Genomic DNA, 24,200 nt, shown 5'->3' with positions numbered 1-24,200 from the left:
ACAGATTAGTTAATAATGAGACAATTTCCACCCCTCCCTTCCTCATTTTTTGTATTTCTCAAGCGTGGAATGCGTTCGTAGATATAAAATGCACAACGAATTGGAGTTTGGAAACAGAGAGCGCATAATTTAAGCACTAAATGACACGTTCAGGTCTTTCTGAAAATACGTAAATTAGTAATTCTTTTAGATCTCGTAGGTTGAAAGGACTACTGGAATGCTGAAAACTATCTGAATAGAGTTGGTGAAATAACTAATTGCATCATGATGCGAGCGAGTGCATAGTTGTATCTTTAAAATCGCGTGATCGATTTTTCGAAATTAACAAAATCAAGGGGTCGAAGGCTGGCTTTCGTGCATCCCCATCGCTCCTACCAAAAATATTTTCTCTTGTTTCGAATAGTTGAGGCAATATTTTTCGATCACGTGATAGGACTATAGTGCATGGAAAACGCAATGTTTGACGTACAGCCATACCTCGCTTTACGGCCTAGATACGTTCCAGAAAAGTTGGCCGTAAAGCGAAAAGCCGTACAAGTAATCAGTTATTCTTTCACAAGCTCATACATATTGAAGTGGATCTATTCCATTTTTTTATAAAATAACATAGTTTTTAGTTCATAAAGCATTTTATTCTTTTTATTTCCTGTAAACATGCTTAGATTAAAATATTTTTTTTTACCGTATAAGGAAATATTGTCGGCCATAAATCGAAAAAGTGCCACAATTAAAAAAGACCGTTCTAGCGAAATGCCGTATAAAGAGCGGCCGTATAGAGACGTATATATGTGTATTGTTAAATTTTGTCGAGCATGCGGACGGACCTACCATTCGAACATTGCACAAACGCATTGAGATAAGAGCGTACTTGGTGCGACGCTGCCTGCAAAGCGAGTCGATATACATGCACATTATAGGTGGTATACATATAATACATACACATATATGTATATAATATATGTATATTTATAGATACTTATAGATTGTACGTATTTACATACGTACTCTAGACTTTGTATGAGCAACTATGCACACATTTACGTATCGAATCATCGTTGGTTCGTCGATTAATAACAAAGCAAACAGATAAAACCTCGTCGTTGTTGGAAATTGAAAAACAAAAATAACGTCTCAACGCAGTAGCGTTCCGCACATAGATCGGTTTACAAGTTCAATTGGATCACCGCGAGAAGAATAACGCAGTGAACGTAACGATTGAAAGGTTAAATAATAAACCATTGAACATTTTGAATCTAAATTAAATTCTAATCAATAAAATCTCTGTGCGTCGGACGCTATTTTTTCATTTAATATCAATTTTATTTGTCTATTTTGTATCTTACTTCTCCCAAATCTTCAAACCCATTCGGTACAAGTTGATCTTGGTTCAATACAGCAAGTGACAATCATTTCGACAATTAACACTGTCACACGTCGGATAATTGGAACGGTTTTCCTGTTGGTTCCCGCAGTGCTATATGTACAGAGAAAACGTCAATCGGCTTCGTTCCTTGTATCGGAAACTGTGAGGAGATACGACGGAAATTTCACTATCCTGTAGCAAGCACTAAAGCATGCGGTTCAACGCCACGAGGCAAACGGATCAGGTATATTGAAACATGCGTTTTGTACGGTGGAGTTACGAATAGTCTCTGCGGTGGGAATACCTTGCAAATGTCCTCGTGCTTCTCGTGGGGATATTTTCTCAAGAAACTTCGGATCCGCCGCAAAAGGGCTCCAACTCCCGCAAGCGCCGATACTTCAGCTGCTGGAGGCGAACGTCAAAGAGAAGATTTACCGGAAATGCCGAATCCCATGCAGGTCCAACACCTACCGACGCACAAGAATAACAAGTAAGGCTCAAGGCAATTTAACAAGTGAAAAAAGTATCGTGTCGGTAGAAAATCACACGATCAAAGTGTGGTGCAAATATTCCATAGCACGATTCCTTTGTAGGGGTAATTGCGTTTGTAAAAATATTGAATTTTTATCGACGCCGCGCGCCGGCTCGTTCGTTATTCTCGGTATAGATATAATACTTCATGTAAAATAAATAAGTCTCGCAACTCGAAGATTTGAATTTTTAGAATGTGATCACGGATATGTGCTGATTTAACTGTCCGAGCACACGCGTCCCGATAATTGCCAACCAGAATTGTAACTTTAAAAATCAATCTTGGCTGAAGCTACTATTCAGATGCATATTAATTGCGTGTGAAAATATATGTATAACGTATACCGTGAATCATACTACAGATACAATCAATGCGTGATGATGCGATAATGCGACAACCCGTGAAGTTAAAGAGAAAATATTTTCGCTAGTTTGTGCATAAATATAAACTTTCGCTAGTGACAACAGATGGTAATAGCAGTAACAAATAAAATATAGTTCTAATTTTTTTATCGGCAAAACTATTTGTCGTTTTTCCCATTTCAATTAAGAAACTGTCTCTACGCCAAGGAGAGAGTATTATTTTTTCTCTCTTTTGAGAATATACAAGTTTTGTAGGAGACTTTTTCTGGTATGTCTTTTCGTTGCTGTAATATTTGCCTCGGGCGATTAAAATGAACCACCCTGTACATCGCAGCATGTTAACAGGCCCCACTCTCGATAAAATTCAAACAGTAGGCAATTGTATCAATAATTCAGATCCACGTAGTATATAATCTGGACTGTACAAGGTTTTTGCCCCGACGTAGAATTTATTAAATATTTTTTTCCCAGATACGATGTGACTCTGCTCCACCCCGACTGGCGAAAATTTCCTCACACACCACTTTACGGATGGACAAACATTCACGCGCAGCAGTTGACGAAACTGAACCGAATGGTATGAGCGACAAATATTCGTTTCTAGTCTTACACTTGGTTCACATGAAACAGTCTGTTTGGGCGGAAAACTTACAGAACCTTCCAATCCTGGCCGATCATCACAGGATTAGCTGACGTTCCGAATCCTGAATCCGCACATGCAAAGGACTGAAGGATCTCGAAGAACCCAAGAATTATACGGAGTGTATACGGCTCCACTTTAATTCATAAAAGGCGACGGTCGTGGAAACTCCGCCTTTATTATATTGACCAAAATCACGTGGTGTAAACGGAGAGAATAAGAGAGCAAATTTTACTCAAAACTGCAAGAAAAGAGGGACGCGTCAGGTTTTTTTAATGGAATATACTTAGTAAAATGCAGAATTTACTCTAGAAACAGTGAAGACGAATGTTTGCGGCTTACAATCTGCCACATTTATAGTAAAAAGTATATTTGCCACACGGGTATTCGTGTCCCTCTTTCCCTGCAGTTTTCAGTGAAATCAGCTCTCTTTCTCCACTCGGAGTGATAAGTTTCCGTAAATTTAAGGTGAAACCTTGTCTACCCTACCGGTTTGTATTTCATGCCTAACATCCATAATATGAAAAAAAGACGAACAAAAAATTGCAAGTCAAAAGGTACATAAAAGAGGATTGAAACTTTGGGTACGTGCAGCGTTTATTTTACGAAAGTTGATGAAAAATATCGTCGTGTAGTTATGCATATACCGTGCATGCACACGAATAATATAATACGTATCACTAAGTAAATACATAGCCGTATAGCTGGCGACAGCCGCTTTAACTTTGTTCCATAGTTTCTCATTTTTACGCTCGTATCACCCGACGGATAAACTGCTGAGTTTAGAACAAATCCCGAGCGTTGCTGCTGCCGCCTCTGCTGCTTTAGTTCCAAAACTGAAACGTATGTACGTACATACGTAGCGTATCGGGTATATGTTAACATGTGCGGAAGATGAACTTGAAGAAAGGGCTCGTCTTAGAGGACAAATTTAAAAGTCAATAGTTGGCGCAGGTATAATAAAGTGCAAACTTCTTACGCAGAACTCAAAACTCGTCCAAAAACTCGGAAACTTAATACTTCCGAGTATCGTACCTGTTGTTCAAGCCCAGTGCGCCTTCTGTGCCGCAACGAACGTTGCGTATGATCGTAAGAGGATTACGTTTGCTCGTGATAGTTGCAGATGCTACACGTAGGTACGAAGCTACAAGAATAAGGAGGAACCTATTATGCTCTACTCTGCCGAGGGCCATTAACGACTTCTTACGCCGCGTCGTCTGATACTTGACGACAAACTCTGCGCGAAGTAACACCATCTTCGGGACTCAGACTTTATGCAACTCAGATTACGCAGACACTTGCAACTCTTCGCTACTCGCGCTTACTTATCACGAAAGATGTCAGCTTTATTGAAGAGCGAACGTCTCCCTCGAGTATGCGCCTGTACACATTCGCATCACTCTCTCTTATGATATCGAATCGAACCTATGCAGGACGGATATATTCCGATCAATTTACACAGCCTTCGGATAGAAGCAAACCAGATAATCAATAGATTTGACGGCTCGAATCCCCAAAGTTTTACAAGGGCAACGATTTCGTTCAGCAATCTCGATTTCTAACAAGTGAAAACGGTAGAAATCGAGTCCGTTGATTACACCAAACGGTACAAATTCGCGGGTTAAGGTCGCATTAGTCCGAGAATCGTACCCCAGTAATGCGAACTTGTATCATTTTTATACGCATGTTTACTGCCTTTCGCTCGTAACGGTCCCTTGATCCTTGTCCCCAGACCGCAAAGTCGTAACAGTAACAGTAATCGTTGCAACAATTGTATTCACCGATATCCATCGGTCGTTTATACCTTTGCGCACGTATATGTATAGAGGGTTGAAGGCACGAGGGGAAATATGCAGACAAATGTTCCAACGCGTCATATTTACGGGAAATATCCAGAGATGAGTACGAATAGCGGACCATTTGTAGCGAGGATATAATGGAACGTATGGAAAGTGTTTTTCCATGTCCCGATACGAGCGAACGAGGACGTCAGCCGCGGAGCCGTTACTAGGAGTAATATTCACCGGAAGGACGTCATCGAAAGTCCAGTGGCAACATTGCGCGTGACTACACTATCAAAGCCTGAATACAAAACCCTGGGCTGAGGGTTGTACCGACCGCAAATAACCCTTCGACAAATTAATATCCAGCCCAACGTACGATCCGGCCTCTCACACCCAAATTTCCAAATTTATCATACAACTCGGAGTGAATCGATACCTGCCAGGCCAAACTGTACCTACCTCCGCAATTTCCAATCTTATCTAGCGAATATTTATCAGTCTTTTACTGGGATAAAAGAAATGCATCTGTGTTATACAGACAGATCTGACTTTACGATGCCGTGATTTGTTTAAAAACAAGAATTCACTCTGGCTATAGACCGATGACGGTAAACATTCTGTTTGATCACATCCACGTGATGATAAGTAGTCGAGGTCACCGTAAACCAAGAATCTACACGTTGACACGGGTCTGGGTATCTAATTTTACGTACTGGCTATGCTTGTTGAATATGAAATTGATTTTCGTTACAGATAGTCAACGGAAACTTAGAGTCGGCTTACTACAATTCGGATATCGAGTATCGGGCGGCAAAATTTGGAAATAATTTCACTGTTCTACCACCACCGAACGTCAGCGGCGTGGCCGAAGTTGTTCTTCTACTACGCCGAAGTCGGAACTTAGAGTACAATTTCTGCTGCAGCGACACACTGGCTGAGTACGACGCGGATGACGAGTCAGGTGCGTTAAACCAATTCCCACATTTAAACAACCCAAAGTTAATCAATTAACAAAATGTCGAATTGAAATACCAGATATGTACATCAGTTTGTTAGTAATTTCTTTCTCCTTTTCTTCACCACGAACGTCACGCTAGTGCACGTGGTTGGACGTGGGAACGTTGCGACTAGTTTTGTTTCTTCAACGGTGGATTACGCAGTCCGGGCGTAATTGATAATCAATTACGCTCGAGATAGCCCGCCGGGCAAGCGGACAGCATGGCGAGGTTTGAGTAAATTTGTAATAATCATTACCCAAAGTGTGAAATCCCCGTCAAAGTAGAAGTATTCATAGTTAAAGCTTCGTCTTACACGTAGGCCGATAGATTCTTTCTATCCAGCTAAACGCTTCTATTACTTTATTCATATTCTTTTCAAATGTTCCTTTAAATGAAATAGGAGGAACGAAAAACGACATTTATGAATCTACGTTTCTCCTATAGTTGTCAAAAGTGGCTGAATATACTTGCATACCCTCGAGCGAAATCTGACAAATCGCATGAGATCTTCGGATTGTTACGTGAAAATGATCAGGCCTAAGTGAAACAAAGTTTGCCGACGTATTTGAGTGCTGTCCTCCATGATCCGGCAGTTAATTTATTCATTCAGCGTAACAAACTTTGAGATTTAGTCGTTGGACGAGACAGGTTGTTATACATATACGTGCAGACGGAGCCGAAGTGATGGAAGCAATCTTGATGGTGTATGGCGTAACAATTTGTGGCCAGTAATCACTTACCGGCACGCAGGGGTGCATGCGTATTATTTACCAATCGACCTGTCACTTGTCCTGACGGTGGATCATAAATAATACACAAGCGAACGGGCGACGCTGGTTCGGAAAATACATTCTGAAAATTACCCCGAGTTTCCACACACAGTACCATTCTTTTCGTTACAAAACAACCATTCCTTACTGCTTATTCAGTCCGTCCCGCTGGCTCGGCTTTTCAGAAGTTTGGTAATTCGATTTCGAACTACTCGCTCGCTCTAAGTCTTCGACTAATGAAAGTGCAATTACAGAGATGATTACTGGAATGCGAATGCTCGTATATATGTATATATATATATTCCAATGCACTCGTGTACCTCGTGCGTTATCTCGACTTAGACTGTTCGAAATGATTTGCTTAAACGTTGGATTTCTTTTTCAACTTTATTAAAGTTGACTTTACATCTGAATATATTCAACACATTTTTCATACATATGCGTTTGGTATTCATGCATGGTGTTTTGTACACATGTTAAGCTACTGCGGAAACTTCGAAACTTAGGCTACTCCAATTACTTTATCAGAGATGAGTAGACTACGGCCATTTTTCAGTATTGAAGTTAAAAATCCGGTACGCGACGACCAACAATCGCGTTATCGTGTATTATAAACAGCAGTTACTTGCTCAAGAACGACATATAAATAAAATCGCAATCTCTCTCTCTCTCTCACCGTTTTGCTCTTTAAAAAAAAAATTCTCTTCTATTTCAGAAAACAGCATGAGATCGCAGCGATATTACAATCACGACAAGCCTCGACGACACATTAGACAACAAACTGCGGTATAACTTGTTCGAAGCATGGACTTTCGAGAGGTATTTCGTATCGGATAGTCACGGAAAACGGTCAAGCTGAAGATCGATGATCGTAGAGAAAAAAATTTGAAATCTTAGGCATTGTCCAGAACCGCAGGCGTGATTCATCCGTCATAAGTGCAGACAAGTATCCACGCCAGGTCACCGTTCTTTGTTCTCGTTCTTACAAATATTTGTTACCTTGTGCATTTCGTGAGATGAAAAATACAGAACGATTAATATAAGATTATTAATAGAATGATGGTTAATAAAGCTAGTCTCCTGCCCTTTGAGCTCGGACCTTTGTTCCCCCGCCTATCCCTCGGCAATCTTCCCTATACCCCGTCGCCACTGCAGATATTGGTATTTGCCTTTTCTTATTACGTCTTCTTTGACAAATGCCATTCGCTTTTATGAAGTAAGCTAATAATTATGTCCCGCCGAATGGACTGTGACCATCTTAATATTGAATCGCTGCTATAATTGCACGCATTTTGCGACAAACGAGCGTTCTAGAGGTGATAGATAGTTTTCATTATTTCCCGGGAAGAAATACGGTGTTGTAAGAGTTTCGGAGATTCTCTAAGTTTTCAGATACTGCATTATTATGAATAAATGTCTCCTCGTCACTGGCAGATCATACCGGTATCGCGGTTGATACCGGATACGGGTAGCGCACCAATTTCTACTGTGTTTGCCAGCATGTCAGTCACGAAATATCGGCTATTCTTTGTACCTCATTGGAATTCCACCCTACCAGAAACAATATCGTATCTGTCTACACTCAACATTTTTACTTTACAACGTGCAGACTGCATTTGTCACCTGACCTAATTTTCTCTGTCAATTTCTACTCTTCAACCCCGAAACACGGGAAAGAAAATGAAATTTTACTCTAAAAGGAAATTTCAACCCGTTATCTCTCCCGCAAACCCTACTTCTGCAAACGTCCTTACACATATAGATATATAAAAAGTCCGCTACCCTGCCGAGGAAATGCTTCTCCGCCCATTCTTATACGCCTGCTTTTAGTTTCAAGCATTCGTGCACACGCCGCAAGTCAGGTAATGAAACTCTAATACACGTATCTTAAAATTCGACAAAATTTAAAAGTCAGTTTCTCTGGCGCAATGATACCAAGAACATCGTGTCAATTCGGCCCTTAATTTCGATATACCTCTGTTCTCTACAAGACCAAAACCCCAATGTACTTGCGAAAGAGAAAGGGAGCGTCGCTGCGCTTTTCTCACACCTTTCATGCGTTAAAGCTCGCTCCGGTTGGCATACTGGTACTTCGTTAGCTCTGCCCTTTGTCGAGTTGAATTATGTTATTTATACAGCAGCGCGATTGTTTACGTCCCGCGCAACGCCAAGTACGTTATTATTCCGCAGTATCCTGGGATGTGCCGAGTACGCACATGCCTTTGGAGCCGGATTGAAGGTGTGAGCTCGAGCGAGACTTCCTCAGAGATTTGACCATAGTTACATTTCTCTACGCTGGTGAGAATTTTTTGAACACGCATTTTTCACCAACGTCTGCAAAGTCTGAATTTTTTTAAATCGCAATTCGAGATAATGGAGCATTCCCTACGACACTGCATGAAATAAATGGGCCCGTATGACACAACCGGAATAAAGTTGTACAATAATCAAAAACGAAGGGGATGTGTGATTGGAAAAATTCAGATTCGGCTGTTCAGAATTCATGCGCACCGAGATGAAGTGTGATATTAATTGCATGTGTGTATAATGGTACATCCTGAGGCGTCAATAAATGGTGCTATTCGACAATTCAGAAAATAAAACTGGCTGAACGGATTAAATAACTGTATGTATTAATGTGTAGGAATGGGAGAAAAATCCAAAACTCGCTGCCCGCCTGCTCGCTGTGTCATTCAACTTCATTGTTATTTAGTCGACATGATTTTTTAAAAGAGAATCCCTTTTCAGCGTGATTTGTTAATCCGCATACGTCAGGTACTATCCGCTAATGCGTCGCGTCGACCAATTACGAAGAGTATTTGTCATATTTATGACTTGCCGAACGGAGAATTGAACCGTGACATTTTAACTCTAGCCTAAATCGGTGCGTTCAGAGCGATGCAAAAGCAAATATGAGATAACGCCTCGTCATATTGGAGCCAAAAAATATCTTTTAAATCCTTTAACACATGTACTCAATATTGTACGGCATCCCGCAAAAATGCCACGTCATTTTGTCATTCATCTGACACTAATGCAGTATGCGGAGTGTCACTGCATGTCACGTTAGAAGTTTAATTAACATGTGGCGGAAGAGGTCCACTAACTAAAAATTTAAGCTCGCTGTAGAATAATTGACGCATGAAATCCTCGGATACAAACTTAGCGAGGTCTCCTGAGGCTCGCAAGTTAATCCTGCACGTTCAGCTTATGATCCATAATTCTAGATACGTTCAGTTTATAAACGTCAAGTTACGCTCTAGCCGTATTTAGCTTAGTACGCTTAGCCACCCCGACTTAGGCATCCATATTAAATATAATCGTGTGTACTTAGTTATGGAAATACCGGACGTGTAAAGGGGACCTTGCGTTTCAAGCAGGGTTGACCAAGAGGGGCAAGCAAACATTACGCAATTATTCTTGAAAGAAATATCGCGTCATATTTTACATTATCTTATTACCGTTACCTGATTCAAATGTCGAGGTCATTATACCTCCGGATGTACAAAAGATGAAAATATTTAACAAATGAAAGATTTAACTTGTAGAATCGATTTGTCGATTTCACCGAACTTGTGAGACCCTGATTGAACATGTTTATAAAATTATTTTCTGGTAATCAGAATATATTAATTATCTGCTCGCAATACGATTTCTCAATTAGTTGAAATAAAAACATTGGGGACTAGTGAAAAATAATCCTTCTATTTCTATTGTTTTTGTTTTATTTCGATTTTCCGAAAGAAATGTATATCGAAAGTAACTGCAACGTAAATTACGTATTCGTCGTTGTCGACATAATTAACGATGTAAGTCATCCAATGACGCTAAAAGGGTGAAGAAATAAAACCAAGGTGTCGCAGGACGAAGAATGGAGACCTGCACCTTACACCCTTGATGAATAATAAAGCGCCACCCATTACCAGACTTCACCCCAACTATCATTCGACACGTATTCTACTATTCTGTATTCCATTCGCAAGCATATTTATATACGTATCTAAAGTGGAAACGCACGAGCTACGTTCCCCTGGGCAAAAATAAGACCGATCACGAAAAAGCTGGAAAATATGCAGCAGCTGTGATCGCCCGGCGGATTCCCAGGGCGTTCGAGGTGGACGTGGGGGATCACGATGGTGGACGTACATAGCTCGTCGATGCAAGCTGTGGAAGCCGGACCTCGTCGGGGATGAGTAAACCCCAACGGGCTGTAGCGAGATTCAAATACAATATCCTCAGGGCATACGGCAGAAATGAAGTGACCCTTCCCGCAAGCTTCTCGGGACCACTGCGTAATAGCAAACGCGAAAGCGCACGTCGTACCCTCCGGTCCTCAAGTTCACCGTCTCACGATACGATGACCACACCTGCACGTAGAAATGGGAAGACCTTCGACCCCTGTCCATTATACACATCCAGATTTACGTGAGTTCTTGGGTTTGAAAGAATTTTAAATGAGCCGATCGACTAGGTACCTACTATTCCAAATTTTACAAGGGAGTGAATTTCGCTTGCCCTGATTTTGTACGTCTATAAAATATGGGCGCCAGCGTGATATCGAGATTTTAGTTGGTTTTTCGAATTCCAGACCAAGTATACGCTGATTGACTGATCACTCGTCAATACAAAACTGTATACCGAGCATAATCGTGGCAACCAGAGTTACAATTTGCCATCTCACAAGCGAAATATTAACGCCCGATTGCCTATCTGTAAAAGCCGAGTGGCTTGTTTCCACGTTTAGGCCCGGTATACACAAATGTACAAAAATGTACCTGTAAACTCAGATTCCCGTGATTAAGTACGTATATAGTTCGTCTCATCAATTTTTTATGTGCACTTTTCTGGTAAATTTATAGAATTCGATGATAGTTCACGATGACATTCAAAATGTTGAAGTATAAAAGGATGTTGCTGATATGTTAATTCAAATAGAAAATGCAGAGAAAGTGGACAAACCAATTATTTTCCGTAATGAGAATCGTTTTTTATCCAATTTTAAATCATAAATTCAATGAAATAGAAACACGCGTTATAACAGAAAAAGATTGATAGGAAAATTGGTACTACGAATTCAAGAGAATATAAAACAGAATTGAAACATGCCGTGATAACCGATCCGACATTTCAGAATGTATCTTCACTGGCTCTACGAATGTTCGTAAATACTTTTCACATCATCGGATACGAAAAATTTCAAGAAAATATTTAAAAATATTAACAGCTAGTTGCATTTTCAATTTTTCAACATTATAGCACTGCAATACATCACTCTATATTCGGTAGTTTATTGTGACATAAATCGCGCAATATAAGATATAGCATAATAATGAAGGTTATAATTAGAAAAAATATTAGAACGAAAAGAGAGCTCCTATAGTTTCTTACAAAATTATTTTATCTATATATTTTAGTTACATATACAAAATATAGGTGATTTACAACATGATGTTGCACTCGATACGTTATTTACCAGTTACTGAAAAGCTGGCCGTTTCATTTTTTTTTCGACTTCATCTGAACACGACGATTTTTCCCGGGCCTCTGTTTACCGCTCCCAGCACCCTTTCCCTTTTTTGGTTTACCAGGTTTTCTCCACTCCGATACATCCGCAGCACTAGATTTGGAATTCTGTTTACTGCCACGTTTTTTGCCGCCAAAACCATACTTTGAATTCTTCATTTTCAATTTCGCTTGGGCCTTTTTATCCATATGTTGGACTCCAGCTTTTTTATTACTAGGCTTTTTCTTGTCATCCAAGAAATCCAAATCATTTCTTACACCTTTGCGATATTTCTTAACCTCATCAAGCATTTTCTTTTTCTCAGCGTGCTTTTTCAATTTTGCTTCAATTTGCATTTGTTTACCAACCTTTCGCTGTTGCCTTAATTGTCTAACTCTTTCCGATCTTTGTGCTTCTACCTGTTTTTTCATGAGATTTTCCCTAACTTTTTGCATGTGTTGATCAGACTTGGCCATCTCTGCAAAATAGTCATCCGGCCTCTTCGTCACTAGACCAAGCTTTTTTAATTTAGCAATACCCTCCATGACCGCACCCTGAGCTTGTCGGTGAAACATCATCTCTCTTTTGAAATCATTCAAGATCGGATCTTCCGAAGGTGAGAATTGTGGTAGTTTTTTGTTCCCTTGCAGCTGCTTTGCTCGGCGGACTTCTTGCTCTTGCATTTGTAGGGCCAATTCTGGCGCTAAAGGCGCAGGTGCGTTCACTATGTCCAACCTCTCAACCCATGGCAATATTATTTTGAACTCATTCAATTTTCGCTTAATGTCAACCTAAAAATAAAAAATGAAAACTTAAATTAGTCTCGTAGGACCTTCTCAAGTTAAATGGATAATATTGAACATCAATACTGACGGTCTCGTAGTTGTAAAAAATACCAGCAGGAAACTTTTATCCAACAACATAAGTTGACTTTAAATGTTCGAATTCAACGAAATGTGACTTCGATGAAGTGTGAGAATAAACAACCCATCAAGTCATGCGATGGTATATCAAGTTAGGTTAGGTTAGGTTAAGTGAGGTTATATTATGATTATACAGCACGGCAAATTCACCACTATGTTCTAGACACAAAAATGATCGAATATATTCATAAATCGAGCGAGGAATAGGTTGTACAGATGTACACAGTTTATTTAAAATAATATAGCATAGAGTATTTCCGGCTTTGCACCGATACCATGCTTCGTCGGCACGTTGGCACGATTAGTATCTTTCGTACTTCTAGAATTGGAAATACTTACACCACGCCGATTACATGGTGGGAGTCCATCAGAAAGTTGAAAAGTTTTTATACTCACATCAGTCGGCACCCGAACGTTGTTTTCGTCGTCATTACTTTCGCTTGAAGAATCTTCGAAATCGTTGGAATCTTCAATCATTGTTGCACACGCGATTAAATTTTTCGGCGCAAATGTATTTCAGATACGTCATACGAACATAGGTGACAGAACATTTAAGATGATCCACGCTTTCAAGTGTGAAAATCGTAGTTCATATGAACTTCTCTAGAGGGTATCATGCAAGGGAAATTCTTATCGAGTTGCTGTTCCTCAGTCTTCTTTGGATAATAAAAAATATTTCAAGGCAGAGTATTAGTTGGTTAACGACATGCATTTACCGTTGGATACGTCGAAAATTAGTTCCAGAAACATATTTCACGTTGCAGGAAGCAAGTTAATCGGAAACACGTAAAACACGTAAAATGTAGAGCTTGAAGCCTCCTCTCTGCCTAGTGCTGATATTCCTAGTAATTCAACTAGGAATGCGTTCCGAAATATATTTTCAGTACTGCAGATACTGACAACCGTGTTCCGAAATCGTGCGACAGCTTGGGTGCTTTCCATTTACTAACTCAAGTCGACTTGTGTCGCTATTTCTGGTGTATTCCTTTTCCCAGATTGGCCGGTTACACCAGAAATAGTGACACAAGTCGATTTGAGTCATTAAATGGAAAGCACCCCTTACTACCGCCCTCGACCTACCGCCAGTCAGTGACGTCTGAAATTCGTGATGATGTGATTGCGACTACCGCGGTGTGGAAGGTTTGGGAACACTGAATAGTTTGGGACGTGGGTATACCTATTCTAACATACCTATTATATCATCAACGGACGTGGGCAGTTGAAAGATGGCCGGGCCTTCGATGGAGGGGGTACTTGAAACTGAAAGAAAAAACAGTACGCGGTTCGCGGTTCCGTCCTCTGGTTTGCAGTTGACTGCGTGACGTCACGTTAGGCAGTCCTGCAAGTATACTTTGGAACGCACCCTAGTACATACTAGCCACTGAGGGAGAACTGTCCAAATGCAAAAAAAAAATGTGAACTCAAATGCCGTAAAACGTATTTTGCGCGGTAATATGTGTAATGACTCGAAGACTAGGATCAAAGTTGTCAATAATTGCACACTTATATTAATTTTGTGAAAACATAATCATAATTTTTAGACAAGAACAATGGATTCTGTTGGTTACAAAGTTGGAAGGTTATGTGCAGACCGTGTAATCAAATATTCGTAAATTGTACAATTTTTAACTAGTATACGTTCGTAATCGTAGCATAAGCAAATGAATTACAAGCCTTAGACATGCTCTGTAAGATAGACGACCTACCTGACGAGATCCTCGAATACATATTGAGCTTGATACCCCCCTATAAAAATCTTCAAGAGTGCACTTTGGTTTCTAAACGATGGTATCGCGCTACTCGCAGTACGTTTATAAATTTATATTTCCTAACAATTCATTGGAATCGTGAATTTCATTTCTAATAATTTTTTTAACTCCACGTTAACAACAAGAATTTTTTAGATGTAATAGAACACAGTGAGGCACATTTCCACAAAGCAGTTGGCCTGGGCTCACTTTTTTGGAAAACATGGCCTGAAGCCGAGTGGGTACCGACAATCGGAAAACGTCATTCCCATTCGGCATGTACTTATGAAAATTCTATGTATGTGTTCGGTGGTTGTACAGCTACGTGTACCACTTTCAATGATCTATGGCGATTAGATTTGGACACACGAAAATGGGTTAGGCCTATCACTATGGGTAGCTATCCATCGCCTAAGGCATGCACAACGATGCTGTATTACAAAAAGAACCTAATTTTGTTTGGAGGCTGGTCTCATCCGTCACCGTATCCACTTCATCAGGTATGTTTTCAATATTGACGCTATTTGTAAACATGCTATTGCAAATTTTGCCCTTTTACAAGAAAATGTCACGTTATTCTTATGTATTCAAAATGTAATAGATACTTATACTTAATTTAACCATTCAGCATGTTTGAGAATATTACATGTGATGCTTAACTATCTTCAATTCAGCAGTCCTGGAATTCTGATAATAATTTGAATATTGAGTTAGTCTATGAGGCATTTTCAAACTAAAAAATATTTCCAAATTTACTAGGAATGCAGTTTAATTATAAATTACTTTGACTTTATTACATTTTTAGCAATGGAAATTGTTCAATGAACTACACGTGTACTCAATTGAGTTGAACAGATGGACTGCTATCAATGCTTTAGAAAGTCCGCCGCCCAGGTCTGCTCACTCGGCATCCATTCATGGAAATCTCATGGTGATTTTTGGAGGAGTTTGCGAGGGAGACAGGTACATTCAAACATCAGTTGCTGCACAAAAATCATTTTGTAGTTGTAATTTCCAAATTTTTTTGAAATACCTCTGAATACATAATGTATTATACCATATGAATTTACTTGATATTGCAGTGTGCCGCTACTCCTCTCCTTAATATTAAACTGTTTCTATTATTTTGAGGTAGTTCCAATGAAGTTTGGTGCTTGAATCTAGATACTTATAGCTGGCATGAACAAACCACGTCTACCTTAAAGCCACCGCCGCGATATGGTCAATCCCAAATTGAATTGGACAGCACACACTTGCTCATACTAGGTAACAGATATTAAGTACTATGTAATTTTACAAATAGAAATTACGTGTTCACTGCTCAGCAACAGGCTTCTTGCACGTCCCTTATTTGTGATTGGAGCGCCATCATAAAGGAGGGTCACAGACAGCACATAGCTCTGTGATCAATAAAATGTCGAACTTTTCAAATAACTTATACCATTTCCAACCTCATCTTACGTATTATTTTGAGAATTTAGGTGGATGTACTGGACCTAATGTAGCTATGAATGATGCATGGCTACTAACAATGGGAAATTCAAATTGGGTTTGGAGAAAGGTGAACATGCTTCATTCCACATGTGCTCCCATACGAATTTGGTGTCATCAAGCTTGCAAGGTGCAGTAAAAATGCAGTAGTACTGTTTATCATAGGATTAAATACAACCTTGAGTTTTTGTGTTTTGTATTTCAAATCAAAAAATATTGATATTCTCAATGCAGAATGTAACAACGACATACTGACCTTAGAAAATAGTATGTAGTATTGAAAAATTAATTATTACTTCGAATTTTTATCACCCATTGTTATTGATTACGCATAATCAAATTTAATTTCGAGGAATTACTAAGTATTTTTTTTTTTGTAGCAAACCTGGAATTCTTATAAAATTTATTATTGAAATGTGAATGTGTGAATTATCTATCATCGACAGGTTGGCGATTATGTTATTGTCCTGGGTAAGAATAAGCAAATGAGTCAACCAAATGATATGAGCATCTCCATGGGTAAAAATGCTTGCCAAAGGCCAACATCGTCCCAAGGGCAGGAGCCGATACCATTATTTGAAAGGTCTGATGAACTGGAGTAATAATTCGAACGCGAATTGATGAGAAAGTCTTTCGAACCATCATATCTATTAATCATGCATGATTTCAGGCGAAGAAATCTAGTGCAGGTAGACAGAGATGAGAATGTCAACGGCCGTCGTGGCTCTTTTCCAAGATCATCTATGCCCATTCCACATTCTCCGTCACTTGGTTCCAAGCATCAAAAATCCTTGCCTGCCCATGAAGAAAATACTCTAGGCATGGCTGCGTTTCGCGAAGAATTACCTCGATCTCGATACAACGCGAATAGGCAGCGGCAACTGGAGTCACTTCGCCGAATGGAACAGAGGATTCAGAACAGAAAAACACAGTCAAAAATGGTGAAAAAACCCGAGAATACACTGGCCATATATGTCTTGGATATTTCGAAGATCCTAAGTGAAGAATGCATCGCCTCCTGGATACCGTTGAAACAAAATGGCCAGGCTGGACCAGATGAAAGAATATTATATTCCATGGTTCTTGGAAGAGGAGAACTGATAGTATTTGGTGGTATCCGAAAAGAACACATGAAGAACCAGGCACAGACTGGATCTGACGATTCTGAAGTTTACAATGATCTCCATTTTATAAATCCTCTGCGATACGTTGTATAGTATATCAAAAAGAATTTAAAAAATACATCGGTGAATAAAACAACAGAATGTTAAAAACTCGCTCTTCGTAAAATATATTTGGCTACTTTATTAATATAACTAGAATATTTCTTGCGATAAATTATCAGAAACTAGTCTCTCAACCATTGAAATTTAAACATTATACTTGGTGGTGATGATTAATCTAATAAACAAACTGTATGGGTTGTAAAATTTGGTAATCAGCTGTAAGACTTAGATTCTTATTCATTTAAATTGAGTTTTTTTTATGTTTACATTAACGAATTGAAGGAGAGGAAGAACGAATTGTGTTGTCGATAAAATAAAAAATAGTCTACCACTACGATTGATACGATTTTTTTAAAATAAATAACTACATTCTTCATTGTTCGGTTGTCTCTCATCATCCCTGCAATGTCATCTTGATTATTTTCATTTGCGATATATATTGTGTGACAATTCAAAATATGCATCCGTATTAAGCGAAGCAACCAGTAGCTGAAAATAGATAATCAATGAAAAAAATTGGGTACACAAACATAATTTTGTACCCACAAAGAATAAGGAAATATTATCTTTCGAATTTAATATTCCCTTTGATAAATTATAATTATAATTATAATGCCAACCGCAGCCGGAAATATTATTTTATACGATTGCACGCACGTTTCAAAAGAAATATGGATATCTGGCCTAATTTAAGTGCCGGTATGCTAGTTCCATCTAAGGTCGATACCAAGAACTAGGTAGGTAGTGTGAATTTTTTGCAGTTGGTTGACGGACGACGAAACATCATGGCGTTAATGGATACAGAACCGATGTCACGTTTATTGAAATTGGCGAAAAAATTCAACTGCTTCTACCTGTCAGGTATCGTTATTTATTGATTTTGATTCGTATGTTCCGCATTCAGTCATTCGACACCCTTCCTCTACGACATTTGTCAGAAATCCACCCTCCTTTATCGTTCTGTCTGCTAGGCGATATTGATTTCGTGTATTGTGTGCGGCACCGCTGTCGCCTCTTACAGAAAAAATTAAAAAATATATATATATATGTGTGTGTGTGTATATACATACATACATACATACATGACATGTACATATTTGCAACTTTATTACATTTTCATTGGGCAACGCACTGTTTTAGAAAGTATTCGCTGCTATTTCGTCACTCATGTCATTCTTATCCGTCCGAGCTACCCTCGAAATGTCATTAACAATATTGTACCCGTTCTCTTTCCTCCACTGATTCAATGTATAATGGATAACAATTGGATTAAACATGCAACATATTATTCAAATTGAACACAAACATTCGTAAGCATTGCGAAAGCGACAGTAGTTACTCCGCTAAGCAGCCGTAAATACGTACACGCATGGTACTCAAATGTCTGAACATTTGGCCCTGAGTACAAAAATAACAATCATAATCTATATGCAAATCTATTAATCTTTCTACATGTCATACATATCTACCGATATGTCAAACCGCAGTTCCCTTTAAATTTCCATAGAAGTGTAGGTACAAAAATGCCCTATTCACAAATAAAGTACCTTTAGTCACATCTTTTATGCAACACGTAAATTTACGTTTACGCGTCACGGATCTCGCATTATTAATTTTTTTTTAATTTCATTACTCACCTGTTCAGTGTTTGAGAAAACTCGAAAATCGGTTATGATGAAGAAAAAAAAATCACGAAGATGGATTATCTTTTTTGAATTGCTGATGCTTACATTTTAATAACCGCAAAAGAAGCATGTTACATCCATTCTTTTTCTATTATTTAATGCATAACAGCTCCATTGAAATCTTTTAAAATTGTTGTATCGAATTGCATTTTTTATGCAGAGTCCTGAATATAAAAGTCTTGAAAAAAAAATTCGTGAGACAGTTATTCGAAGAATCGATTAATTACATTTTACCAAAGTAATTTATGCAATAGTTAGATCACTGTGTAATGTTTTCATCGCGTCTCAGACCTTCCGGTTTGCTTTAGAATCTGGAAAAAATCGCTGCTAATGTCTGCCAAGCCGCAGTGAATTTCAACATCCCTGGCTTGAGAACTGGCAAAGCTGCAATAATTCCGGTTTTATATTTCTATGTAATATATTTACGTCTAGCATAAAAAGGAACTTGATGTCTAAAATAGTTTTCGCATACTCTAATTTTTGAATAGAATGGGCTCTTCTTGTGTATTAAGGACGTGAAAAAAACGCACATCCGACTAACTTATCTCTCAAATAAGGCATTCTTTTGCGATAATTCTATAAGGACCATTAACGTGAAGCATCTACTGATAACGCTAATTCACTATCAAAAACCATCCATGTGCTGTAAATCTATCATATTCACAATTGTATTCAATTAAATAAGATTAGATAACTTGTGTCAATATCGAAATATGTACCTGCAATATTCGTTCCATTTATGGAATTATTAATATTAGTATTGGTATTGCCCTCATTATTTTTATTATTTTATAATGTGCTTCCAACTCCTATTGTCATACGAATGTATAAATGATAATATTTTCGATACCATGAGTTTTTATTATTGGGTCAAGATTATTCAGATGGAAGAAAACGTCAAAAAAATGGGAATTCAACACAAAATCCTGAACCTATCCCAAAACCCAAAACCCAGCACCCAAAAACGCTGAAACTATCTAGCATATGGATCAAATATTTCCAGAAAACCAGAGTCGTTTACGACGTCTTCGACGGTCCTTTTTTTATATAAATTCGTCAAACAGCACAAGTTTGAGTACAGAATCTACAACATTGTTCCCAATTTTCAACATGTCAAAATATAATATCAGTTTACTAAAAGACTAACACTTGTAGAACATAACGTTCAATCTTCTACATAAGTCCAGAGATTTAAGTGAATATTTATATAGTTCCTCTCATATACACTTTGACTAGAAAAGAAAGGAAAAAGGTCAAAATTATTCTCAGAATCCAAACAAAAAAAAAAAAGACAATGTTAAAAATTAAAATTACTCGTATCAACTACTACCATTAAACTACACTCCTTGATAATTTTAACTAATCAACTTCATTCTCACTGCGATGATTAATCATCACTGGTCCATGTAAACGATTTTGATAGTTGTAATAAGTAAGGTGATATGTAATTCTGATATGACGCAATTTGACGATTATGGAAAGAAAAACGAATACAATAAAGTATCATCTTCATTTGCTGGGCGATTATTCATTTCAGGGCTTCATGCAAGCGATTGCAGGGCATTTGTTGTCGATGGCCAACAAGTTGGTCTTGTTCGGCCCAACGTGATGAAAGAACTGCTCAGTTTCCCACAGGTAATTCAACATCGAAATCAACACGTTACGTTTTATTTAATTATCAGATATATACCTAATATTTTCACACATTGAATAATCAAAATATAATCTTTTTACGAAAACATCAGTTGGTGATCAACGCAAAACTAATTTTTCGAACAAATCCGGAGTTATCATTTTATTCATATTATTTACTCCGAAATAATCTTATTCTTCAACACATGTTTCCACGAATTTCCATTTTCAAAACGTGTTTCTGATGCGCCTATAGTTTTAGCCTGAACCAATCATTAAGTAGAGGAATACCATTTAATTAGATGCCAGCCTGGATATACGTGGCACTTGTATATATGCATAGGTGTATACATTAATAATACGCATGCACCCCCAAGAAAAGGTATCAATTCTAATTCTCACCGTTACATGTAATTAATTTTCAATTATGCGATTTGATGACGGCATCTGTTACAGAAACTGTCAGAGTCCAATCTTGGGTTGAAAAATTGGCTCAGAAACTAGATTTTATCTAATCATAAAACAAGACAAATCCTTTCAGGGAAATATTAGAACATTATCTTTTATATAATGAAAGTTCGGCTTTGATTAAAATTTAAATTGATAAGAAAATCTACCGGTTCTCATCAAATATTCACAAGCTAAATCACTCGTGAAAAAGAAATTGCGACCAACGTATGTTAGAGTGTAAATTAGGAGGACTGTTACAAATTTCTGAGAGATGATTTATGCACCGTAAAATGTCCTACGTAAGCGCGGTTACCTCATTTTCAATATACTATATATATATATAAATATATTATCTATTTAAATAATTTTTTTCTCTAGAATATCCACTCTGACTTTATTTTATTCAAATTAATTTTCAAATACTTTTCTCGCGATAGTCTTATTATTAGCTATACGGATTAATGAATAAAATACATAATATCGCTGTTAATCGAATTGTTAACAAAGAAATTGAAACTGAGCTGCTACTCGGAAAGACCCACACAGGCGCAAATGAATAATGAATCACTTCTGTTCTTCGCAGATAAAAATTCACATTCCAGATATTATAATGACCTCAATTAGTACAGTGATTAAAACTGTTATTGTATACAATGAAAAACAACTGAACAGACAATATAAATACCACAGACGGTTTTTTAATTCTGCGGAGTCAATTGTTATTTTTTTTATTATGTTTCGACATATATTTAAACAATTAGTTTTTTCTGTGTAAATAAGCGCTTCATTCAAATCATTTTCATCAACATCTTGGAATTTATATTCTAAACTGAGATATCCATGAGATTGCAATACAATATATGCAATTTTTCAATTCAAGTTCAGTAACCAGTTCCAAGTTACATTGTGATGCACAGCTATTTTTATATTATCAAAACAAAAATTTGGGCGTGATATGTGTTGATGCGTGTAGATATTTTCGGCGTTTATTTCTTTTTACGAAAATTCTGATAAGAATTTTGTTTATGTTTAAGGTATTTCAAGTACAGCCAGAATATGTGCAACTGAATCCAGCATTCAGGGATTATGCCGAAAGAAGTGCAAAAATGGAGGAAGTTCTCAAGGAATGGCGTGACGGTGGTAAATTCGTCACGCTCAGAGGTTGGCGCGAAGAATGCTATGAAGTACGCGCCCACTTCAACACCCAGCCATTACTCAAGATGGATCGTTCAGCCACCTGTAGGTCATTTCTAATGTATTTACAAAAGGGAACTTATTCCATACAAGCGAATATCCTACTGGCACCTTATATCTGTACATTCCCAACTTTGATATTCATTATTTCCACAATGCAGAGTGTAATTGATTTCTATTTTGCACACTGCTAAACAGGCTTATTTGGAATTCGGAATTATGGTGTGGATATAACTGGATATGTTATGGACCGTGAAAAAGGACTATCGATCTGGCTACAAAAGCGGAGCCCGACAAAACAGACGTGGCCAGGTTACTGGGACAACATGGTGGGTGGTGGATTAAGCGTTGGCTATGGTATTCATGAAACTGGGATCAAAGAAGCTGGAGAGGAAGCCAGTATTCCCACCAAGCATCTTGGAAAATTGAAGAGTGCGGGATGCGTATCATTCTTCTTCGAAAGCGAGAGAGGTCTCTTCCCTAACACTGAATTTGTTTACGACCTTGAATTGCCACCAGATTTTGTACCATGTAATGGCGATGGAGAAGTAGAGACCTTTGAACTTCTGCCCGTCAAGGAATGCTTGGAGAGAGTACTTTCACCAGAATTTAAAACAACATCTGTACCAGTCGTGCTAGATTTCTTGATCAGACATGGTTACATCACCGCAGAAAATGGTGAGTTTGATATTTTAAGAAGGAATTTTTAGGCAGGGTTACAATTAAAGTAACCGGTGGTAGATAAAATATGCTTTGAGATACTCTGTATCTATCACAAAGTAAAACATCTGTGTTTAGTCTTAAAAATGAGTTTGTATGTTACAGAGCCTAACTTCATCAAAATTGTGGAGCTCCTGCATGTACCACTGCAGACTATATACAGTCAACCTCAAAGAAAGTATAAGATAGAAGCCAATGGTGAAGCGAATAATTCTCTATAAAGGCCTTAGGCTACGAATAGATACTAATTTCAATTGAACCAAGGCTGAAAATTCAGAAAGTTGAATGAAATTATTTTCAATCATGCTTTACACCTGTTTCAAGGTCTAGAGTACGTCAGCTTCTCGCGCAAATTCTCACGTAACCAGCAATAGAGTACCATTTTCAAATGCGTTCACATATTTCTTCCAAATTATGTAACACTGATGATGATTGGTCTATGATATGAAAAAATGCAAAACCGACGGGTAATTTGTTCAATTCGTTGTTATCATCTACCCAAATGAATCTGACGGGAAAAAAGTGCTCAAGAGATGCAAGAAAATATCCAAAAAAAAAACTTTATCCTGCAATTGCAGGGACCTCGCTGAATAAAGCAATTTTGTGGTTTGGAAGAAAATTTGTAATAGTTAAATAGTGTCACGAAACAAGAAATGATTGGAATTTGAAAAAAGTTAATATCGTTGATTAATTACACCATGTCCATACAATTTGCTTTGATCTCTTGTTTTTTTTTTGCTACAATTGAGTATGTGAATTGATCTCTTAACATGAATAATGCATGACCAAAGTAAGCTCTATTTACAATCATTTGCCCCTGAGTTTTCTCCTTAACATTTTCATCCACTTAAACTGCTGATTATTCGACTTTGGATCGATCTTTGAATGATATTATATTAGCAATGTGGTTAAAAACTACTTGAAACTCGTCCAAAGAATTTTACTACAGCAAAACTTTTACTATAAATTGGCTGACACAAATATTTTTTCGCACTATGTATCCTCTCAACAAAAATATTAACAAAATTAGCAACTGAACACCAAATCTTCAAATATTTCTGCTGTAAATTTTGTTACGATTCAAAGTAAAAATCGATTTTATATTAAATATTCGTCAATCTTGAATTGCAAGAATACTATCGATCCTGCGTCTATCTTTAGCAACGCAACATATATTTC

At 37.9% G+C, this 24,200-nt stretch overlaps 4 protein-coding genes across 6 annotated transcripts; 3 read left to right on the top strand and 1 right to left on the bottom strand.

The window, feature by feature from the left end:
- The first annotated feature begins 1,098 nt into the window (after nucleotides 1–1,098).
- On the top strand, nucleotides 1,099–7,495 carry LOC124217594 (uncharacterized). Of its 3 annotated transcripts, none has more exons than XR_006882849.2 (5): nucleotides 1,099–1,853; nucleotides 2,729–2,834; nucleotides 5,435–5,642; nucleotides 5,779–5,907; nucleotides 7,165–7,495. XR_006882849.2 is itself a non-coding variant. In XM_046623442.2 (5 exons), exons 2-5 carry the CDS (start codon nucleotides 1,675–1,677, stop codon nucleotides 7,239–7,241), a joined length of 570 nt encoding a protein of 189 aa, XP_046479398.1. In that variant the 5' UTR covers nucleotides 1,112–1,222; nucleotides 1,473–1,674; the 3' UTR covers nucleotides 7,242–7,495. The 3 variants fall into 3 exon arrangements, 2 of the variants coding, with proteins under 2 accessions (XP_046479398.1, XP_046479397.1); XM_046623442.2 differs by lacking the exon at nucleotides 5,779–5,907 and having other exon boundaries at nucleotides 1,112–1,222; nucleotides 1,473–1,853; XM_046623441.2 differs by lacking the exon at nucleotides 5,779–5,907 and having other exon boundaries at nucleotides 1,112–1,853.
- Nucleotides 7,496–11,824: 4,329 nt separating this feature from the next.
- Nucleotides 11,825–13,469, bottom strand: LOC124217587 (probable rRNA-processing protein EBP2 homolog). The gene is made up of 2 exons (XM_046623432.2): nucleotides 13,272–13,469; nucleotides 11,825–12,743 (listed from the first exon to the last, which is right to left on the bottom strand). The coding sequence occupies exons 1-2, from the start codon at nucleotides 13,350–13,352 to the stop codon at nucleotides 11,946–11,948; spliced, it is 879 nt and encodes a 292-aa protein (XP_046479388.1). The 5' UTR covers nucleotides 13,353–13,469; the 3' UTR covers nucleotides 11,825–11,945.
- A 1,063-nt stretch (nucleotides 13,470–14,532) lies between these two features.
- Nucleotides 14,533–17,694, top strand: Fbxo42 (F-box protein 42). Its single transcript, XM_046623422.2, has 7 exons — nucleotides 14,533–14,680; nucleotides 14,780–15,123; nucleotides 15,429–15,586; nucleotides 15,759–15,889; nucleotides 16,105–16,244; nucleotides 16,561–16,697; nucleotides 16,785–17,694. Exons 1-7 carry the CDS (start codon nucleotides 14,557–14,559, stop codon nucleotides 17,329–17,331), a joined length of 1,581 nt encoding a protein of 526 aa, XP_046479378.1. The 5' UTR covers nucleotides 14,533–14,556; the 3' UTR covers nucleotides 17,332–17,694.
- A 371-nt stretch (nucleotides 17,695–18,065) lies between these two features.
- Nucleotides 18,066–23,565, top strand: LOC124217586 (uncharacterized). Its single transcript, XM_046623431.2, has 5 exons — nucleotides 18,066–18,201; nucleotides 20,563–20,660; nucleotides 22,142–22,346; nucleotides 22,500–22,979; nucleotides 23,127–23,565. Exons 1-5 carry the CDS (start codon nucleotides 18,126–18,128, stop codon nucleotides 23,240–23,242), a joined length of 975 nt encoding a protein of 324 aa, XP_046479387.1. The 5' UTR covers nucleotides 18,066–18,125; the 3' UTR covers nucleotides 23,243–23,565.
- The last annotated feature ends 635 nt before the right edge of the window (nucleotides 23,566–24,200 follow it).

Source organism: Neodiprion pinetum, chromosome 4 (assembly GCF_021155775.2).
Source record: "Neodiprion pinetum isolate iyNeoPine1 chromosome 4, iyNeoPine1.2, whole genome shotgun sequence".
Taxonomy (NCBI): Eukaryota; Metazoa; Arthropoda; class Insecta; order Hymenoptera; family Diprionidae; genus Neodiprion; species Neodiprion pinetum.
Note: the sequence above shows the minus strand (reverse complement) of the source record. Positions and strands in the feature narration are given on the sequence as shown.